At 42.2% G+C, this 22725-nt stretch overlaps 1 protein-coding gene across 1 annotated transcript in view; it reads left to right on the top strand.

Moving 5' to 3' along the window:
• Positions 1-1407: 1407 nt before the first annotated feature.
• The window catches only part of LOC118416402 (E3 ubiquitin-protein ligase HUWE1-like), an 82193-nt gene continuing 60875 nt past the window's right edge, over positions 1408-22725 (top strand). The window contains exons 1-22 of the mRNA XM_035821498.1: positions 1408-1508; positions 8910-8993; positions 9901-9999; positions 10769-10975; positions 11395-11547; positions 12034-12096; positions 12297-12377; positions 13298-13411; positions 13571-13670; positions 14177-14277; positions 14690-14751; positions 16497-16585; positions 18013-18093; positions 18666-18751; positions 19227-19328; positions 19738-19930; positions 20331-20429; positions 20769-20876; positions 21438-21518; positions 21821-21927; positions 22133-22310; positions 22653-22723. Of these exons, the coding sequence (XP_035677391.1) occupies positions 8949-8993; positions 9901-9999; positions 10769-10975; positions 11395-11547; positions 12034-12096; positions 12297-12377; positions 13298-13411; positions 13571-13670; positions 14177-14277; positions 14690-14751; positions 16497-16585; positions 18013-18093; positions 18666-18751; positions 19227-19328; positions 19738-19930; positions 20331-20429; positions 20769-20876; positions 21438-21518; positions 21821-21927; positions 22133-22310; positions 22653-22723 (2220 nt within the window). The 5' untranslated portion in view covers positions 1408-1508; positions 8910-8948. The remainder of the gene's footprint in view (positions 1509-8909; positions 8994-9900; positions 10000-10768; positions 10976-11394; positions 11548-12033; positions 12097-12296; positions 12378-13297; positions 13412-13570; positions 13671-14176; positions 14278-14689; positions 14752-16496; positions 16586-18012; positions 18094-18665; positions 18752-19226; positions 19329-19737; positions 19931-20330; positions 20430-20768; positions 20877-21437; positions 21519-21820; positions 21928-22132; positions 22311-22652; positions 22724-22725) is intronic.

Consider the following 22725-nt stretch of genomic DNA (forward strand, 5'->3'; position numbering starts at 1 on the left):
TTACACAAATAAGTTGCACTAATCCGAAGACACATCCAAGGCTTCTTTATCTCACCGAGACCGACACCAAACTGTACAGCCTTATCTTAGCAGATGCCCGTTTATACCTTCATAGCCGCAAGAAGTGCAGCACAGACCTCCATCTTTACCAAAGGTACAACATTTAACTTCATTTTTCTACGAAATAAAAGGAGTCTTGCCAACGGAAACGCTTGGACGGAAAAGCTAGGTCTATTCTCTACCCGATATGACCAAAAACTAACATTTCAAGTGCTTTCCGTTAAAGCGCGGAACTTAAAACTGCATCGTTGTCACTTCAGAACATAGGCCAGCGGCAGGCATTGTGACGTCACGAACTCAAATATGTTCTAAGAGGTTTACACCGTTTGTTCCAGTCAGAAATAGGAGGAAAGTGTGCTCCATCACAAGAGCACCCCTCTGTCATTCCTTTTCATGGCCATAACTCTTTATTTAGCACGTATTGATAGCCTAAAACCTCTTCCATAGGACAAGCTCATTGTGACGTAATTGCTAGTATGCGCATTGAATGGTATACCATCCTGGAGGCGCAAAAACAGCCTTCCGACACCGCAACTTTCAACCACCTGTTACTCGAGAAAGAAAAGACGCAGACAAGTCAAACTTGGCATGATTATAGAGTATAACTTTTTAAAGTCATGGACAATATTAATCATAATTTGCATATATTAACGGTGCACACCCAAGTTCTTCCGCGACCGGGGTCCGTGGTAGTCCGCGACCAAAAAGTGACGAAAGGCTTCCGAGGGCCCAAGTTTGAGTTGACGTTTCTCATTATTTCCTGCGAAATGACATTAAACGGTTACATGGCTGAAAAGCGTAGGAAATGGTGTGTTTTTGGTGCAAATTGTGTTTTGGTCCGCGCGTTGCTTCCGCGATATCCCTACGCCTGAATGTAAAGAGGCCCGTGACCTAGATTTACCTCTGAAGCGCTGTGTCAAGCAAAGTTGCAATGCCGCGCGCCGTGGATGATTAAAAAAACTGTAGTACTAGAATTTTCTTTATAATTGGCTGGATTAGTCTTTAGATTTTCCTCTTTCTGGCAGTATCAGTCGTGCTTGCCGGAAAAATCTTCTTCATCTGTTTTATCCAATGCGAAAATGCCCGATTTTGTGCATCATTTTTGACATGAAAATAATGTTTTTTTCCCTATAATGTTTCAAAATTAGAGAAGTTGAAGGATCGAAACTCAGTTGGTCTTGTAGCTGAAGGTATATCCTCTCACCCCATATACAGTTATTTTCCTTCAGGATAATTCCCTGGAAGAGATGGTCGCTAGACTTGAGGGTGTGCCGCCTCCATTTGAACCCCCAAATAAACTGGTGTGTGCCCCCTTAACGAGGAATGGGCGCATAGCGAAATTTTGAATTTCGCGCGTTCAAAGGTCAAAGTTGATTCTCCCGTCATGCCGTGCTGTGATCAGAACGAGGCAGAAATCCGGGGTCTGGAGAAAATGGCGACCATTTCAGGTGAGTTTTTACGCGGTCGTTTGGCACGACTTGGTGTCGAAATAACGGTCTGTTTGGTCAGTATAGTCCTGTTAGACACATTTGTGGGGAGACCCGGTTCTCCGGGAGTGTATCTGAGGGCGTACAGGAGGGAAGGATGGGTAGAAACGGCCGAGTTTCCTGGTGCGTGGCGCTTATTTTCGCTGAGCCATCCCAGTGGTGTGCGTGTGCCAATGAAAACGCACGTCTTTTCCTGGCTATTCATCCTAACCTAGCTGATTTCTGTGTCCTTGGAGCTCCTCTGGTACATCTGAACCACCTCAACACATACTGTCATGCTGCTGGGACGTGCCAGGCTGGGATTTTTCGGTCGTTTGTCGCTACAAGTCGCAAATTGTGCCATATCATCCCATATTCCCGAATAAAAACATGTCCTAACATCAGGTTGAATTTGTGACCAGTCGTGAACGTTTACGTGTTGAATACCAAACATCGAGAAAACTTCCATCGCTTCCTCAGACTATAACCTGGACATTCTGAGCTAACTTGTTCACATATATGTATACTTCAGTGAGATCGTTGTGAAAGTCATGGAAACATTGAATTTGAATGATAAAGTTATCTGTTGGCACATGTTGATTTGGCACACAAAGGCCTTCACAAAGGAACAATAAGGGCTCATCTCACTTTCTCCACATCTCTAAGGAGATAATAGGTGTTTTTCACAGGTAATCAAGACATTGATGACAAGATTGGAGCTTTTCGCTTCATCTTTTATCTGGATTGTCCTTCTCCTTCAAGTCTGCTCCTGGTGTTACCTAATCCCATTGTACGATTACCTGACACAATTGTCAGTATTGTCCACACCTGGGCTGCCCACTGGTCGTCTGTAGGAGCTGACACCTGTCAGGTGAGGATGGCCACACCTGGAGGAGACAGTCGTGTCTCCGTCTCGCTGAGACGTCTGAAGATGCTGGGATCAGCAGGAGTGACTGTTGTCTACCTGGTGGAACTCTGTAGAACAAACCCTGGGTGGGGAGGGGGGCGCCTGCAGGAGTATCACAGCATAGCCTGTAAAAATGTCCTCATACATCACAGTTAGCTTCAGAAGGGTCCTCCATGCTTGTTAAGGGTGCTTCGGTCTGGTAATGACTCCCTTTTGTGATGTGTTTGGTAATTTGATACCTCATGTACCTGTGTAGTGCTCACACCTAAGGATCTCTCAGTCTACAATGACTTGACGTAATTGTCAGCAATTCCTTCTGCTGTATTTTTGGCAAGTCCTTCCTCCCTGAGCCTAAGTAATGGCCATCACTTAAACCCCTTGTTAGTCTTGGCGTCAGCTGTGTCCAGGATTGTCATCAGTTCTTCCTGTGGTTATTTGGCTTGTGGCAGCAGCCCTCCCTACCCAGGCATCACTGTATCTGTTAACCATTTCAAGTGAATTAGTTGTGCAATGTATCTGTATCATTATAGATATTAGTCAACAGGGTTTAAAACCATTCTGTGTAACACACCAGCTCTAGAAGTTTGTAGTGGTGCATTTTTTTTCATGCTTCTAAGTTCTAAGCAAGTTGTTACACTTGAGCCTTCAAGTCTGCCTCCAAACATCTCTTTTAAGTTTTCTAATGAAAAGGCCCCTACTGTATTTGAGTACAATGAGTTAGATACTAGTAGTTCTTTGGAGAACAAATGTGTATAATACCTTAACTATGGGACAGTAATGCTCGCTGAAACTTGCAGTCGTGGCAGTTTCTTCTTCTTCCTTCAGCTAGGAAAAGGTACACGTGGGGTGGCGTGTTTACAAATTTGTCATTTTTTTTTACTGTCTATATGTTTTTTAAGATGAAGAAAGACTGAATGCAGCTAAAGGACTTTCCAAAGACTATACATATAGAATGCAGTAACTGATGATGATGATGATATATTTGTTCCTCTTTCTTGATCTGGATTGATCTAGATGATACCTTAAAGGGCATTTATTCTGGGGTCTCACTCTCAGCAGTGTTTTGCATATATTTTCAGGATGGTGGAAGGCATAGAAATTGTCTTCTCATGACAGCCCCCCCCCCCCAAACCTTTTCTCTGGCTTTTTTTTTTTTCAGTTTGGGACAGAGAAGCTGGAGTAGTTGTAGATGGATTCTATTATCTTGGCATTCCTGCAAGTTTACAGTTAGATGTAATACACAATTTCATCTGAATGCTTAGATATCTGTGCAGTGGGCAGAGCGGAAAATATCCGTCCACAAAAACATCTGAGATGACGGAAAAATATGCAAACAACCTGCCACTAAACAGAAAATGTGGGCTAGGTGTTGTTATTAATAATCACATATTGCAGTTATTTGAACCCTACTACAGTTCTCTATATACTTACTGCAGAGGTCCAGTACAGACAGGCTTTCTCATCATTTTTTCCTCTCTCCTGATCTCGATTCTGAATCTGTTCTCCAAGTCCAAACATCAGATTATATCTTTTCTTGTCCCTCCAAGTAAGAGTATTTCCATGTTTTGTAGTTGTTTGTACGTGACAGATTATTGACAAGTGTGTTTCCTGTTTCTCAATGTTTTGCAGCTGTCAGATGAATGATAAGTTTCCAATCTGTCTGATGTGATACGAGTTATGCTCCTGTTATGCCGCAGGAATCCCTTCTATTGATCTCTATCAGCAGTGCCTGTAGTTCAGACTGTTCCTGCTGTAGCGTAGGATATGTGAGACTCATGATCAGAGATGGCACACATCAAGGAGGTTAAAGAATCACATTCTTTAACCTCCTTGCACACATTCATACTCAGGTGGCACATGGAATGAAAGATGGCTATATACTATCTTTGTGTGATAAACGTTATATACATAGTGTCTTTTAATATAATTTTTCGTCAGTGGATGTTGTAATTAAGATGTGGTATACATGTAGGGTTTAATTGTCTTGAAGTTGAAGAGATTCTGGATGTGTTGTACTTTACAAAGGAGAGTCAATAAGCCTGTATCTTTTGTTGTGTAACAATATTATTGACATGATTCTGTCATGTTGTCCACAAAGATAATTCAGTTTTACCAACTTTGATGTGATGTTCTGTTGTTGACTGGATAAATCTACAACTTGATAAGGATCAGAGGACTGATCGAAAGCTTGCTGGTAAGCGCTTTATTTTCTATATGGATATAGGGTTTTCAAAATTGTAACATAATGTTGACTACAGGGTTGTAGCCAGCGCCCGTCCTTCCGTCCTTTGACGGAATTTTGCAGCTGGGGACGGAAAAATATTTTGCCCATTCCGTCCTCTGTGACGGAGAAAATCGATATGTAAAGATACAACAAAAACTAAAAATCTTGCAAAAATCTCCAAAAATTCAAAGGATTTTTTCACAGCGCCGGGGCAGGGGTCCGCATTTCAGGCTATTCAGAAGGCTTATTTTATCAGGTTTTTAGGGCCATATCTACGATAATAGTAGCAGTCACTTAACTTCTTTTCAGTTTGACATAACAATATTTCAAGTCAAAGCGTCAAAGTCAACTAAAAACTCGTAAACAACAAACTTTACTCAGCTCAACAGTAACGTTAACTATTGTCCGGTTTGCCATCCGAAGTTGAAGCGCTTATTTATAGCGCTAGTATCTTCGATGCGCCGTTAGCCGCCGTGCCGTGCGACTGTTGTTGACGGTCTTACATCCCTAAGTTGCCGCTTTGCTGTCAGACGATATACCAACGGACATGTTTCAAGAAAAATACCCGGCGAAACCATTGTTCCGCGTCAGATTCTATTCTATAAAACATGTGGGTTACAGTCTGATAAATATTCTGTAGAAGCACCGCTGTGGGAAAGTGCAAGGAATAATCACGTAGCATACGAAGTTCGCTGTCAACTGTCACACGACTGTTTGAAACTCTAACCAACAGCCGCGGCCTTTGATGAAGACGGCGAAAAGGTGCACTGCCTTTGCAACAAGGAAGCCGACGGTCTCACGGTGGGCGGGGCCACATGACGAAAGGAAATGCCCGGGTTTTACATACAAACTTACGATGGTTTGTACTTTACGTTGCCGAACCAAAGAGCTTCAAATTTAGAACAGGAAATTTGGGAACTCGACCCGCCCTTGCTCTAGAAATGTGTCAGAGAGAATTGATTTCATTTTCCGCGCTGAAAAAGAAATGACGCAATTAATAGTAAGAGCCTATGTGATCAACCCCGCTCCCCATATAAGGAGATTCCCGGGAAAATCTGGCTGTTCCGGGGAGGGATCCCACCCCGCTATAATAGGACCGCGCCGGATCAAACCGTGGGTGATTCTTTCAAGAGATTCGTTGTACATGCTCGCCGACTCGCCGTCTATGTTTTCAATCTTTGTAAAGTGTTAAAATGCTACTTACCTCGTTCAGATGAACTGACAGATGAAGTGTGTTGTGTTAATCGATGGTTTCTCTCATCGGCGACGGTAGGAATCGACGTGAACTTTGATACGACTTAACTAAGTAAGACGCAAACGGCCCGTGTTGAAAATGTTTTATTCTCGCCGATGTGAGGGCGCCGTTATCCCTTGTATGTGCTATTATGCTTACAAGTGTATATTTCTCGTAGGACGTAGATACGTAATAAATTTTTGTTGTACTAAACGTGCTGTTTCTTTTCTGTGCAAATTCTATACAATATAGAAGTGCAGCTGTGTAACACGCTTACAATCTTACCCTCATACCAGCAATCTGTGCGATCACTGCGGTGGCGGTAGCTTCGGCCCCTTTCCTAAATAAAATCCAGCGTAAAACCCTCGTGTAATTTCTTTTACCAAAACAGATGTATTAACAGCTCAAAATGCTGGAAATAGCGTTTCAGAGGGTCTAGATTTCAAAATTTTCCGGGGGAGCATGCCCCCGGAACCCCCCTAGGAACGTCGCGCCTTCGGCGCTCGATAGGATTTTCAGTCAAAAGTGAGGGGACGAAAAATGATTTCGGGCTGGCTACAACCCTGGTTGACTACCTCACATTCAAATCTACAAGTTACTAAGTGATTTTGATATTCTTTGGCTTGCTGGTTGGTTGTTCTTCAGTCTAACAGAGAAGGAATAAAATTGTGGACCCTCTTGCGACTTTCTTTCCAACTGCAGTGCAGGTGTTAGTAAGTTTGTACAATAGTCTTTGATTTAATGTTATTTGCTAATTTGTTCCGAGTTGTGAAACTGTAGGTGAATCATATGGTATGGTGATTTTTTCTGGTTTAGCAATGCTAGAAATACTTGTTTTTGGTTAGGTGCAAAATTGTGTGTTGTTAACTTGTTTTGTTAGCAAGCGTTTTGCTTGGAATTTGTAAAATTCACATACAAGTTTTAGTTTGTAATAGACACATTCTCTGAATCTGTATAGTGATATAAGGATAACTCTGAAGCAAGGAATCCATTTGTTACAAATGATTTTTAGGTCGAAAAAACAAACTTACTAGGTCAGTACAAACAATATAGCACAATTAGTATTCATAACTGGCAAAATTGCACTCCAGAATATTTTCATATGCAAATCTTTAAAACTGTGGAAATTGCATGCCGGGTGTTTAATTCGGTTGTCAGAGGTATCTTACATCCCTGCTTGGAGCTTATTTCTGAGAACAGATACTTTCATCTGCCAGGTATGATCTATGGGGGTCCCCGAGGGTTGATTTGTCAAAGTACAGATAAAAGCCTGGAAAATCCAGCAAATTACACATAGACTTCAGGGGCCCAAAACTGTTCTCTCCCTTTATAGTAAGTAGAAAAGAAAATTAATTTACTGGACACCAAAGTCAGTGTATACAGTAAAACCTGTACAAGTTCACACATGATGGTCACCTAGCCAATATGACCAGTTTTCGTGGTCCCTTAATTTAGAAGGTAGATAATTTTTCCAATGGACACAAGCATTAAGAATCCTGTCTTTAATGACCACCTGTCCAGTTTTTATTGGTTCCCTGAGCGGTCTTCTTGGGTAGTTCTGACTGTACCTTGTACTGTCCTGGGTATGATCCTATGCAGGTACAAAGTATGTCTTGAGGTTGCTGCAAACTGTTGTGTTCCATAGTCATGGAGCATCACTGACCCTCTTGTACTGTCTTTGTATATATAAGCAATAGCCTGATTAAATCTCGCTTAAAACAGCCCGCCCAACATCCGACAGTTATGGCCCTGGGCAGCAGAGCTTGTGTTGCATAGACAACATAAGCAATAATTCAATGAAAGCGAAAGAAGATGTTTGATAAATCCAGTTCTATGGATCCACACATGTTTCATGTTGTTGTTCCCTATCATCTACATGGGGTGTATAGTTGGTGTTTTGTTATCTTGGAAGTGTTTTAGTGTGGGCTCCAGGCTCCAGCTGATGTACATGCTTGTTACCTCCATGAAAAACGGAGGTACAGTTTTCACTCTCAGTCTGCATGGATTTTTCATGTGTGCTTGCATGTCAGGAGGAATATCTTAAGATCCTCTGGATGGATTGCGATGATATTTGGTGTGTTGGTAGGTGTTGTTGACCTGTATCTGTATCCGTATTTATAGCCGGTATAACTGCCCTTCTGCGTAACATGTCCATGCTCAGACTGACCCTAGACATTGCTAGAATCGAAGTCTGACCAGCTGATTCACGAAATTTGCTCTATGTTGCTAAGTAGCAGGGTTACCACTTACACAGCAGGGACATGTCCTCAACAGTGTTGTTTGCTGTTTCCCCCTCATGACGGAACTGCTACATGTAGGGAAACCTGTGGTGACAGTTGGGGTAGGGAAATGACATGTTTCAGGCAGTGGTAATTATGACCCAGGGTCCCTCACACCTGCCCGTGTTCTCAGCTCGGTTCTCCTGGGGTGTCGTTAGCTCAGTCAGGGTGGACATGTGGAGTGGTGAGAGCTGAAAAAAGTCTTCACCTTTCTGGGGATAGGCATATTTAGGTGGGGTACTGTAAATGCATTTAAGTTCGTGGGGATTTAAGTTCACGGTAGCACCATGCACTGTAGTCTCTCACTGCAATGGAAAAATGTTTGCGGTGGTTTTAAGTTTGTGGTGAAGCGACCACTGCAAAAACCGCGAACATTAAACCACCGCAAAAGTTTCTGCATTTGCAGTATGTGATTTGTCAGTTCGTGATAGAATTAGTCAATTACTGAAAAATCCTGTTTTGGATCTGTGTAACCTGTGTAAAAACCTCCAGAGTTTTGGCAGGAATGAAACAGGTGGTATTGGTGACAACTTTGGTAGCAAAAAGCACAATTATGATGTCAAAATATGTTGAAGCTGTTTACCATTACTACTACAATTATGGATTCAGTTACACAATTTCATTTTTTCCCCAGCAGATTGCACCCAGGTAAGGATAGTCTGAACTGGGATGTATGGAAACATGTTGACAACTTCTAGATGTAAACAAATGTGTTGACGTTGTTGTTATTGTTGTTTAGTTTCCAGTATGATTAGCTGAAACCTGACCTGAAGCAGCCATGAAAATAGACAGAACCAAGCTGAAGAAAACAGTCTCAGAAGTGGTGAGTACTGTTTATCAATCAATCAATCAATCAATCAATCAATGAACAACTAGTCCATCCATCTGTCCATCTATCTATCTAGCAATCAATCAGTTTAACATTCATTTGTTGGTCCAGTAGAAGGGCAAGAATCTACATAATCAATCTTCTATGTCACAACCAACCCCAGATTGCTTAGCTTGTGAGTTACAGGGGAAAACAACTCAGTTTTAAGATTAGCTCACTGATGTCATAATGATGTCACATTTTATCTGACCCTTACCTCCCTCATGACCTCAATGAAAAGTGGCCTGCAGGCCGATTTGAGCTTCTCAAGAATAAATAAAGGTTCAAACAAACAAACAAACAAACAAAATAGAGACTCAGAATGTTGATTTGTTTCTGTCACAGTTTTTTTATAGCCATGTTTAGAGTTAGCTCAAACTTTTGCCATTGCAGCTTCATGTATGAAAGTCATGATTGAAGAGACTGTATGGGGCAATCACAGCTCTGAAGTGTATCTCATTTGTTTGTATGGTAACTAACGATGCAGGGATAAACAAGTCCACTAGCCCTATTGTCCAGGGCAAGTGAAAGTGATGTTCGGGCAAGTGCATGTCCTACCCCACTTGTCCGATCGGGCAAGTAAGATTTTTCCATTGATTTTAGTGCAATTTTGATATACTTGTTACTTTTTACAGTCATGACATCAAGCAATTGTCTACAGAGAATTCCATTGCTGGAAGTAAAAATGCATATACTAGTAACAGTGACATTTGAATTTTGGGCAAGTGAAAAATTGGTTCGGGCAAGTACATTTTTTATGTGCTTGCCCGATAGGACAAGTGGATTTTAGAAAACTTGTTCAACCCTGCGATGAATCCGATAGTATCGGAATAACCCTCCCCTTGCTCTGATGTGTTCCCAGCCTGCTGACTGTAAGGCGCTGATCGAGCACCTGAAGACTGTACCATTGGAGGAGCTGCCGGGGGTGCTGGACAGCATCAAGACTTGGAACTATGGCAAGGTGAGAACCGGGAACGTTGGTTATTAGTATGAGAATGAGATTGCTATATCTGTAAAACATCGCAGCCTAAAGGTTGAATATTACTTATGATAGCTGGCTTGTGGTTAACTTGGTGAGATTCCACGGACCTCACGGCTAGATCGGACCTCTAGACGTTTGATCATTTATGGCATATATGTTTACCTGTAACCATGAGAATCTGATCCCTCTGATAATTGAACATGTTGGTTTCGAGACAGTTGCTATGTGGTCCCTTTCTGACTTTCCAAGGTGACTTGACTATGGCCTCATTGTGTGTGGAGGTTTGATTTTGGTGTGTGAATAAATGTTAGGAACATGCAGGTCAGGATCATTTAATTTGGGGCTACCTTGTGTGTGACCTTGTTTGGAGTCGAACCCAATAACCCAGGATCTAGAGTTAGCTTTTATTAGTTTTAGACCAGAGTAGACACTTGTGTTATTGTATTTTACACTGTTTGAATCTATGTTACCTGCAATTAGCCCACGGGCAAGAATTTGCAATAAACTTGATAAAGTTATAAAAGGTTCCCCTGCGTTAGAGATAGTTGCCCACAAACTCACTGGGAAAGATCTAGATCGTTGTGGCCCAGTACAGAGAGTCACACATGCTAGTTTGTGGTCTGGATAACTCTGAATGGGTTATAGAATTTTTTGTGTGCTTTTTTGCACTTGTTGGCTTTGCGCCTAATGAAACAGATTATGACAGTAGGATGTTTTCATTGCTGATTCTGTTGTTCTGTTTCCCCAGTGTGAGTTAGTCCACTGGATCGATGTGCTGGACCGATTTGACACCGTTCTGGAGGAGGCGTGCCTGACACCCCCCGGTGCAGAATGGACCCTTCCGATCGACAGGCCAGACATGGCGCAGTTGAAGGAGCGGCTGTTAAAAGTGCTGCAGTTCACAGCTCTGCTGATAGAGCACAGCTTCTCCAGGCACCTCTACAACTCCATGGAGGCACGTGGCTTTGTTTGTTTGTTTGTTTGTTTGTTTGTTGACAGTGTAAGGAGCGGCTGCTAGAAGTGCTGCAGTTCACGTCTGTGCACGGGTTCGCATAAGGTTCGTTTGTATCACATAAGATTTGAATGTATTCGCATAGTGATTTGTGCATATCACATAAGATTCCTACAAATTTCATAAGGTCGTGCAAATGCTTAGGCACCCCTGGACTTGTACTTTTCTTGGAGTTTTCTCACAGAAATGTGCTCCTTGAACCTCTCTTTTGACATGTGAGGCAACTGCTGAGCCTTCTTCAAAAATGATAACCCACTATTTCCCCCTCCCCCCAGCATGTGATGCGGCTACTGTCGTCCTCAGACATGGGGCTGCTGCTGAGTTTGTTTGTTTGTGATGAGTGTTGTTGTTTATCCCCCCAGCATGTGACGCGGCTGTTATCCTCCTCCGACATGGGGCTGGTGCTGCCTGTTCTGAACCTCCTGTACGTGTTCAGTAAGAGGTCCAACTTCATCACTCGTCTGGCCGCTGAGAAGAGACAAACTCTCCTGGGCAGGCTGCAACACCTGGCAGAGGTACGCTTTTTCTTTAATATTTTTGTGGGTTGTGGTTTGTTTGTTGGTTGGTTAGACCTAGGAAAAAAATGTTGTGTTTCCTGTTTCACTCCTGAAAAAAATTAGGGTTGGTAGGTAGGGATTATCTTTTTTTCTTGTAATATCTTTTAGGCCAAAGCTTATCTGACATTACAGTTGAACAAAGTAAACTGAAATGCACGAGGACACTTGTCTTTTAATGTCTTGACTTGAATTTCGCTATGTGACTCTACTGCCTACCCAAAAGAAGTCTAGGATTGTCAGGTTTTTCTAGGTTAGGTAGGGAAACAGGAAATAAAACATTTTTCTTTTAGGCATTGGGTTGTGATAGCATTCAAGGCCCCAGCAACTGCAGCTACATTCTCCATTCTTCATTTCTGTAGACTTCCAAAGCTTTATAAAGCCTTGGGTGTGATTGATGCTCTGCTCATGACCTTATTTTACTGATGACATGTTATCATTCTACAGAGCTGGGGAGGAAAGGAAAACGGGTTTGGGCTGGCAGAGTGCTGCCAAGATCTCCCCTTCACGGTTAGTATGTGTGTGGTTGTGCACATCAGTTACTACACTTCCTTGGGATGTACTGTGTTTGAAGAAATCGTACCCCATCTTGCATATTTTGGTAGATTTCTAGTAAAATGTGATTTGTATTTCTAGCTAAGTGAGAATAAAAGATTCTATTCTTTTTGTGTGATAACTGTAAATACTGAGAATCACTTTGTTTTTTCCAGAGTTACCCCGCCAGTGCAACGACCTTGCACTTCGAGTTCTACACAGAAGTTTCAGATGAGAAAACCACATCTGGGAAAAAGGTGGGACTTGTGGCAGTGTTTTATTTTATGTTGCAATTTGTCCTCTCCAAGGTTCGTTGCATCTGCGAAAGGTGTCTCTGTGTTAGTGGTGACATCGTTGGCAGATGTTGAAAGATGTGGTAAAGCGTTGCATGCAATTAGCCAGGTATAATTAGGTCATAAATCAGTATGACTTGAGAAATAATGAGCACTTAAAATGTGAAGTTGTGTCACCAAGGAGCAGCTGTTGTTAGTGTGAGTGTGAAGAATCTGATACTTGTACAGTACTGTATAGGTGCTGACATGTGTGCTGGTGTTTAGAGGGTGGTGACAGGCCAGCTGTGCTGAAGTTGTAAATGAACAGAATTGTGATAATTACCATGTCAAGAAAAGGCGTTGGGGGAAAGTATTGTCACCATGGAGCAGGTGATGCCTTATTTGTGTGAAAAGTTTTCTTGCTTGTACAGAAATGTTTAAGTTTTTCCAGCTGTATGTAAAGTAGCAGTGGGTAGTGCTTCTGCTGGTATCATCATTGTATATCAGGTAATGGACTAATAAAGTATCCAAGTATCTCTTAAGTACATGTAATAATGTGGTTCATCCAAAGGAGACCGACCTGGTTTGGAAAACAATTTGCAAAGTCCTTTGACATCTGTGTTGTTATGGCAAATGTCTAGTAATAGAAGTAGACTAGTTCATACATAATGAGTTAGCTTCTTGTCTTTGTGAACTCAAAGTCCTGCCATTCAAAACCCATTCATCCGTTTTTTTTTTCTTCAGATTATTTCTAACTCCTAGTATGAAATGTTTGACTCCTAGCAGATTTTTTTCACACTGCAGATTACAAATATGTATATCCTGTTAATGAAACCATGCGTCCTTTCTCAGAATGCTTTCTATAGTTACTGAAACCTGAAGTTTCCCCCTTCCCCAATCTCCAGCCTGTGAATACAGTCCAGTGTATCCACATCGAGAATGTCGACAAAGTTGCCCAGAGCCCAGCTGAGATCATGGAAAATCTCCTGAAGGTGTATAATGTACCCAAGGACAAACAGGTGAGACTTCAAGGTCATTTCATTTTTGCCTTGCAACGTACAAAATAACTGAAGAATATTTGAGTGTGAAAATACTGATTACAGTGATAAATGGTTTTGAAAAAATTTAGTGGACTTTGGTGAAATCGTTGACACTAAAGTGAGTTTTTGTTGTTTCAGATGCTGCTGTTCACCCATATTAGATTAGCCTACTGTTTCTCAGACTACCGCCTCAGACTACAATGTGTACAGGCCAGGTTACAGGCCCTGTCCGTTCTAGGTAAGTACAGGTCAGGTTACAGGTCAGGTCAGTTCTAGTTAGGTACAGGCCATGTTACAGGCCCTGTCAGTTCTAGGTAAGTACAGGCCAGGTTACAGGCCAGGTTACAGGCCCTGTCAGTTCTAGGTAGGTACAGGCCAGGTTACAGGCCCTGTCAGTTCTAGGTAAGTACAGGCCAGGTTACAGGCCAGGTTACAGGCCCTGTCAGTTCTAGGTAAGTACAGGCCAGGTTACAGGCCCTGTCAGTTCTAGGTAAGTACAGGCCAGGTTACAGGCACTGTCAGTTTTAGGTAAGTACAGGCCAGGTTACAGGCCCAGGTAGGCAAGGGAACCTTTTACAGGCTTTAGAAAATAGACTGTAAATTTGCCTGTGTATGTATTATGTTTGTATTCTTGTGTACTCAGTCACCCTACAAGACAATGCCAACACCCCACTGTACTGTGTATGTGAGTGTGTTCATGTGTATGCTGCTTTTCTGAGCTATTATTTTTGGTACGTTCCCCAGTGTACTCCGCCGCCCTACAAGACAATGCCAACACCCTACTGTACAACGGGCTCATAGAAGAGTTGGTTGATGTACTCCAGTTGAATGATACCCGACTTACGGTAAAAAAGGCTTTTTCAGCATCTTTTTATGATAAATTAGGACTTATGTTTTATTTTATTATGATGATATTTAGATGAAGTAGTATTGAGAGAAAATTCTGAATATGATGAATGAAAACAGGAAAAATGCTGCTCTTTTTCCAGCTCAGAATTGTGACATTTCCATAAATTCATTATTACAGTAGAAGCCGCTTCATTGCACGGCCTATTTGCCAGTGAATTTCGTGCAGTTGTCTGGCTGGTGCAATAATTTGGGATTTGGGGATTCAGTGCAGTTAACAGACGTGTGCGTTAATCCGTTGTGCAATTAACTGGCTTCTACTGTACCTTTTTAAAATGTTGAGAAATATTCTACATTTGTCACTGAATGTCAAACCTGGTCAAATATCAAAGTTTTCTCTGTTTTCTGCAGGAAATCAAAGCAGCGTCGTTGAGAACGTTAACAGCGATCATCCATCTGGAGAGGAACCCCAAGTGAGTTTCCCCGCCGTCTCGCTCGCTGCTTTAACTTTGCTTGTTTTTAATTTTACCATCTTTATTCATGCTGTTTTTAATCCACACTCACATGTGCCCATCCTAGTAAACACTGGCTGGGACTGGACCAGGTCTGTCTCCAGCTTAATTTTTTTCCTGCCCCACTCCTAGTTTGGGAGCCCATGTTGTTGATTTTCCTGATTATTATGTCATTTTAAACTTATGAAAGTGCACTTTCAACAGTTTCACGTCATTATTGGGATGGAAGGGGTAAAATTATTTTCCGTCCCAACAAGCAAATATCCGTCCTGGGGCAGAAGGATGGGCCCTGGAGACATCCCTGGTCCTAACATTACCATCTCGTCCACATCCCAGGGGTAGCCCAGACTTCAGCAGCTTCTACAAACTTTCCAGTAGTTGAAGATTTAACAAACTTCACTTCTTGGAAAGAATACTTTTTACGAGGTTTTCAGGCATTGGTTCATCCAATGTATTATTCTTGGTATTAAACTTTTTCTTTACAACTCTAATGAACTTTAAAAGTTTGAACTCAATTTTCCTAAAAGTCAAACCAAAAGTGACCACTTTTAGACCGCCCATCCCAGTTGTGGGGGTCTAAAAGGGGTTCTGGGTACCCCCTGCTGCCATTTTCCTCCCCTCTGCCCGCCTTATGGGTGGAGTTTGCCTTGCGTTTCTCATGTGTTCTGAACTAACGTTGAACCAGGGTTGTTCCAGACTCGGCGTGCCAGCCTGCAGCCTGAGTGGCTCACTGTGTGCTGTGTTACAGGACTGGTGTTCCTAACTTTCTGTACTGTTAACTACGGATCAGTTCTCACTATGTTCTCACTGCTGTGGTGTAAGATGAGCAGTAGAAAACAAACTTCACTAGGTCTACATGTTGGCGATGTTATGTCATAGAAAGTGATGAAAATGTAGGAAAATAGTATTTGCCGACAGCTGTTTCCATGGGTTTAAGTCTTGAGATGTGCAATAGATGATTTCCTCTAGGACAGTCTTGCTTTTGCAGCTTTGAAAGTCATTTACAAAAAATTGAAGAGCACACGACTTAGTATAAACATTTTGTTGGATTTTACTGAGAATGGAAAGCAAACCTGAAAGTTTAAACGTTACGAGTTTTCAGATAGTGCTAACTTGGGTATGACAATTTATTTGCCTTTTTAGGGTCATAGGTCTCACTCAGACACTTACATTGTAACTGCACCAGCCAAAACTCAATACTGCAACAAAATGTTTCTCCTTGCTTAGCTGAAGAACATGAAAACTTATGCCACTGTTTTGCTGCATGTGGGGAGTGTAAATATTTAGAAATGTTGCTCTACACCACAAGTTTTTGTCCTTGTTTCAATGAAGAACAAGAAAGCTAATACGACCTAGTTCATTGCGCAGTTTGCCAGTTTGCATGTTGCTGTTACAGGACCGTGTGAATATTTAGTAATGTTGCTCTACACCACAAGATTTTGTCTATGGAGAACAGGAAAACTACAGTGTAATACAACCTAATTCATTAGACAAATTTGTTGCCAGTTTGCATGTTGCTGTTACAGGACCGTGTGAATATTTAGTAATGTTGCTCTACACCACAAGATTTTGTCTATGAAGAACAGGAAAACTACAGTGTAATACGACCTAATTCATCAGACAGATTTGTTGCCAGTTTGCATGTTGCTGTTACAGGACAGTGTAAATATTTAGTAACGTAGTTATCTCTACCATGATCCCGCTAGGCTGGGCAACATTATCGACGCCACGGGCGCGGCCTCGTACCACGGCTTCCTGCCTGTCCTGGTCAGGAGCTGCATCCACGCCATGACAGGTAACACAGTTTTCATGGTTTCAACTGATAATTTTTGCCGGCTTAGAGGCGAGAGAAGCCGTTCGTTCAATGGTTTGGTTCGTATGGATGCATGGATTGGTCAATTTAAGCAAACTCTTCTTATAGCCCTTCTATACACACGATTACGCAATGGAGTTAGCGTGGCCGAGTGGTCTACGCGCTGGGTGGATATAGCGATTTGCTTTTGCAGCCGTGGATCGTGGGTTCGAACCCCACTTGTAACAATTTTTTTCTTTGTTAGACAAATCTCATGTAATGTGTTTTTAAGACAGATCAATTCAGTAATTCGATGTTTAAAAACTCTTTTTTCATGTGATTTTGTTTAACATCCAGGCCTTTTCCAAAATACGCACTGGCCAGCTTTTTTCAGAAGCTTTCTTGTTCCTTCAACTATGTAGGGTGTGCTTTCCCAGTTGTAGCCATAAGACATGCTTTTGTTTCCTTGACCCTTTTTTTTGTCAATCTTTGATTTTTGGAAGTGTTATGTTAAGTTAACTTTAGTATGCCAAAAAGCAGTTACTCGAGCAATGGGATATAATTTTGGAAACGGTAAGATGTTCCAGACAACCATCTGGTGTCTTTTGCCAGTCACACTGGAGAGATGTTGTTTGAGAGATTTATGTTGTTTAATCTTTGAAATCCTAGGTCAGACGAAGTGGCAACAGATCTTGTTTCTGTCTGTGGTTCTAAGTCATGTTTCATTTGCTGTAGGAAGTTGTAAGCTTCGATATGTTTTCATATTTCGAGTACAGTAGATTCCAGAGGGTGATATATGTCAGCATTTTGATTGATAAATGTGGTCAGATGCATGTTGGTCAGATTTTCGTATTTTTATGTTTGAACACTGCGTTCCTATTTTTCAACCGAGGTGAGTAGGTAATAAGAGTTGTCTCCTGTTAAACTTGTGCAGTTGAGCTTATAGTTATACATACAGACATGTAATAAGATGGACTTACCTGTGCTCTCCGCAGACCCCAACGAGAGCCCGTTCCCCCAGCCCTTATAGTTATACATACAGACATGTACTGAGATGTGTTTAGCCCTTATAGTTATACATACAGACATGTACTGAGATGTGTTTCCTGTTCTCTCCCCAGACCCGAACGAGAGCCCGTTCCCCCAGCCGTTATAGTTATACATACAGACATGTACTGAGATGTGTTTAGCCCTTATAGTTATACATACAGACATGTACTGAGATGTGTTTAGCCCTTATAGTCATAGTTATACATACAGACATGTACTGAGATGTGTTTAGCCCTTATAGTCATAGTTATACATACAGACATGTACTGAGATGTGTTTAGTCCTTATAGTTATACATACAGACATGTACTGAGATGTGTTTAGTCCTTATAGTTATACATACAGACATGTACTGAGATGTGTTTCCTGTGCCCCCCCAGACCCGAACGAGAGCCCGTTCCCCCAGCCCTTCGCCACGGCCCTGTTCTCCTTCCTGTATCACCTGGCCAGCTATGAAGCAGGTAGGGACCACTTCTGCACAGGTACAGTCCCACACTTTCACTTTCACAAGCTTAACATGTCTGCCTTTGGTTTCTTTGTTGTGTGGTATTTAGTAAAATCAACTCTGTGTGCCGTGATGATGTTTTGTAGGTATTAGAGTGGTTATGGTATTTGTTATGTCAGAAGAGTGTGTTCCTAGAATGTTATCTGAGTTGTACTACTTGTGCTGGGCTTGAAAGAGATATTTTTCTTCAATATGCAATTCATCATGCAACATTCTTCTAAGTTGAAAATTGTTGTATATCTTTTTCATTCATGATGCTACATTCTTTTCCGTTGAAAGGTTGTTGTGTATCTTTTTCTTCAGCAAGCTCCAACGTTTTTGTGTGTGTAGTATTTCTAGCCCTGATGTTGTATCAGTTTAAAAGTACTAGTGTGTCTGAAAACCCCTGACTCTTGTATGCCCCCCTCCCCCTGCTGACGGTTGTGTGCCCCCCTCCCCCCCACTGACTCTTGTGTGCCCCCCTCCCCCCAATGACTCTTGTATGCCCCCCTCCCCCTGCTGATGGTTGTGTGCCCCCCTCCCCCCCAGGAGGAGAAGCGCTGGTGTCCTGTGGTATGATGGAGTCACTGCTCAAGGTCATCAACTGGCTGGGAGACGACCAGGACAACATCATCGTATGTACCAAACCTCGTCCTTTGTTACAGTTGTGTTAAATACAACACTTTAGAAGTACAATCAGGGCCTTTTGTTGTAACATGACTCTTGCGCTTAGACAACAATGTAAGAAGTCCCATCCTCTGTAAAGTCTTTTAGGTTCAACCGCTTCAGTGTATGTGTTTGTTAGTTTGTGTGACGGCTCCTTTTGCGCTAGTTTTGAGATGCCAGTTTCAGGGAAAGTTCTTGTGCACTTTTTTGCCGATTTTGGACACTTCTTCACTTAGATATGCGTTTCGTGTGAGGAATTTCATGAGATTGTTGTTATTTTTTAGTTTGTGACGAGAGCAGTGCGTTATTGACCTGATGTTGTTGTTGTTGATATTTAGTTTGTGATGAGAGAGGTTCCTGTTGTTGACCTGTTATTGTTGTTGTTGTTGTTTAGTTTGTGACGAGAGCGGTTCCTGTTGTTGACCTGTTGTTATTATTGTTTAGTTTGTGACGAGAGCGGTGCGAGTTGTTGACCTGATCACCAACCTGGACATGACGTCGTTCCAGACCCACAGCGGGCTCAGCTGCTTCATCAACAGACTAGAGGTGAGACTCCACAAGGGTAGCATGTCTTAAGATGGGTAGACTTGTCACAAAGTGTTAAGCATGTTGAAGGTCACTGTAAAAAAGTTATAGAGCATAGAAAGAAATGCCTTATGAAGGCCTGTGAATAAGCTGGAACATTATGTTGCCACTTTTTTTAGACACTGTTCTTGTTGACTCTGTGTTCAACATGAGTTGAGATCTGTAGAAAAGAGTGCCCATTTGTGAATATCTGTTGTCAGACCTGCAACACCATGTCGCCAGTGTTTTTTAAAACCACACTCTTGTTTACAGCATGAAGTAGAGATCTGCAGAAAAGAGTGCCCGTTTGTGAATATCTGTTGTCAGAACTGCATCACCACGTCGCCACAGTGTTTTTTAAACACCACTCTTGTTAATTCCCTGTTTACAGCATGAAGTAGAGATCTGTAGAAAAGAGTGCCCGTTCGTCATCACTCCCATCATCAGTGCAGAGGATGGGGAGGAGGAGGAGGAACGTCCGGAGGAGGAGAACAGGGAGGGGGAGGTCGCCACGGAAACCAGGAACCAATCAGAGGAGGGGGCAGTTGCCATGGAAACGGAAACGGCAGCCAGCACGTCAAGTGGTGCGTTGTGTAGGGCTGTAGGAGTGTAGTTAGCAAGTCCAATGATACCTACAGAAGATAACCCATGCTTAAAGCAGTCTTAAAACTGTTTTCATTTTTGTTAACTGTCATCATCATCATCATCATCAGCGTCAGCTCGTGACCGAGCATAACTGTATATGTCTTAAAACTGTTGTTTGTAGTTTAGGAGACCTCCATAACTAAATGAGGTGATTGGCAGGTACATAAATTACTAGACCTTTTGTAATTAGTGTTGCTTCTGCAGGTAGTACATCAATAGTGTGATTCTATGTAGGTTTTTGTTCCATGTTGTCATCACTACTGATTTGTGTACATTGAGCAGATGCGTGTACATTGGGCTTTGTTGTGACAACTGGACGTTGCTTTGTTTATCTCTCAGGTTCGTCGGACGTTCCCATGGAGATGGATGGCCCGTCACCCGCCAGCACCAGCTCCATGTCCGAGGACACCCGGACGGAAACCAGCGCCAAAAAGCCAGGTAAGAGACCAGCTGGTTTCTATTCCACGTTCGGAAAATACGGAAAATATTTTTTTCACAGAAATTTTATCTCAGGGGAGTTTGAAAATTAGGGCGTTCACCTGACAAAAGGTTACAGTCCTTAAGGCGAGACGTTAAGCCGTGGTCCACTGTTCATTGTGCTTGTCGAAAAGAGCTAGCGGAATTTCCCTGGTACAATGAACCTGTAAATATTGTGCATGGCGTCTGTCTTCTCTGTCATGACCAGTGGAAGATTAGCTATTCAGTGAGCTGAACTGGTTCGGTTTGATCACTCTAACTTGACATGAACGTCACATGATGTTGTGTTGTGTTTCCCAGACTGTCAGAAGCAGTGTTTCCCCCAGAGAGCAGCGCTGATGAAATCCATGCTCAACTTCTTAAAGAAAGCCATTCCCGACCCCGCCTTCTCAGATAGTATAAGACATGGTGAGTACTGCTGAAGACAAACTTCGTTTTCCGTAACCCTGTTCTTGAGTTGGTCAAAGTCATTAATACTCTCATCAGTACTTTGGTGGGGATTTGATTGTAAAAACATGTCATCTTGTATGTTAACTATAACAACACTGGAAACGACATGTCCACAAACTTAAGCTCAACTGACAACACAAAAAACAAACAATCTTTATTAAAATACCATATCGCAGACTTTAAGTCAAGTCTGAATTGTGATGGTAATTTACATGACTCCTCCAGGGAGATTTGCACAAAAAGTTACGTACTGTAATTTAAGAAGATACATGGTTTAAAATCGTAATTGCTGACAAACAATATTTACAAAATATCAAGGACCTTTAGTCTTATATCACGAGGGCCAAGACAGGTGTTCAGCTGTTATGTACAGACTAGACATTCACAATAGACAAGCTTTATCTATAGCCAAATGGAGTAAAGCTTGACAAAGTCATCTAGTAAAACCGTGAAGCTCTGAAGAGTAATGTTTCCCCAGTATGAAATGTTGTGTTTAACCGAGTGTTTCTCCACCCCCAGTAATGGACGGCTCCCTGCCTGTGTCCCTGAAACACATCATCAGCAATGCTGAGTACTACGGACCCTCCCTATTCCTATTAGGTAAGGCTCACTGGGTCTACTGATTTTAGTGATTTCTGTTGATAAACATCATTTATTTATTAACATCTATTTAATAGATTTGGAAAAAATGACCATATTTGAAGTATGTGACCATATTTGGAAAATATGACCATATTTGGAACATATGACTATATTTGGATAATATGACCATATTTGGAAAATGTGACCATATTTGGAAAATGTGACCATACCGTGTTTGTACACCATGACCCAATGCCATCAGCTCTCAGTGCTTCTTTAAGTTTGATGAAAGTAATTTTTCTGTGCCTTTCTCCTCCCAGCGACTGATGTAGTGACAGTGTACGTGTTCCAAGAACCCTCGCTCCTGTCTTCCTTACAAGACAACGGCCTTACAGATGTGGTGCTGCATGCCCTCCTCATTAAAGATGTGAGTCTGGCTTTAGTACCAATTGCTGAACAATACTAGACGATAAGGGGCTAGAAATGTCAGTCTGTTTAGGGCTAAGCAATACTCTGCATGGATTCATTATTTTATAAAATAGCCATGGAATATCTAAGCCTTGCATTTCAAAGTAAACAATATTCATTCGCTCATTTATTCATTCATTCCTTCATTTCTCCCCTCCCCTCAGGTGCCAGCCACCAGAGAGGTTCTGAGTGCCCTGCCTAACGTGTTCAGCGCCCTCTGTCTGAACCAGCGGGGACTGCAGGCCTTCGTGCGCTGTCGTCCGTTTGACAAACTGTTCAAAGTGCTGCTGTCTGAGGCATACCTGCCTGCCATGAGGAGACGGAGAAGCTCCGATACGTTAGGTAGGGATTTCAGTGTGGATCTCTATTGTACACCCTTCAGCATAGCGGATCAGCTTTTTGCACGCATGCAGGTTACAGCAAAGCACCTTTCTAACCTAACATTTCTAAGCTTTGTTTGGTGCCATCTAGTAACAATGCCCCGACTTTACTTGTCTTCTGTCCTTTTAAAGTAGATGCAAGTACAGTCAGGGCATTGTTACTAGTTACTAGTCCAGAAGACTTGTTAGACATCACAATGCTGGGTTCCTGACTTGGACATATGTGATTGTTGCTGTTTCTTTCTGGAATTACGATCGAGAATGTGGTGGAAAGTTGAAGGTTGATAACAATATTTCCCTTCAGGTGACACGGCGTCTAACCTGGGTAATGCCATGGACGAGCTGATGAGACACCAGCCTACACTGAGGACGGACGC

The sequence above is a fragment of the Branchiostoma floridae genome, chromosome 5 (assembly GCF_000003815.2).
Source record: "Branchiostoma floridae strain S238N-H82 chromosome 5, Bfl_VNyyK, whole genome shotgun sequence".
Taxonomy (NCBI): domain Eukaryota; kingdom Metazoa; phylum Chordata; class Leptocardii; order Amphioxiformes; family Branchiostomatidae; genus Branchiostoma; species Branchiostoma floridae.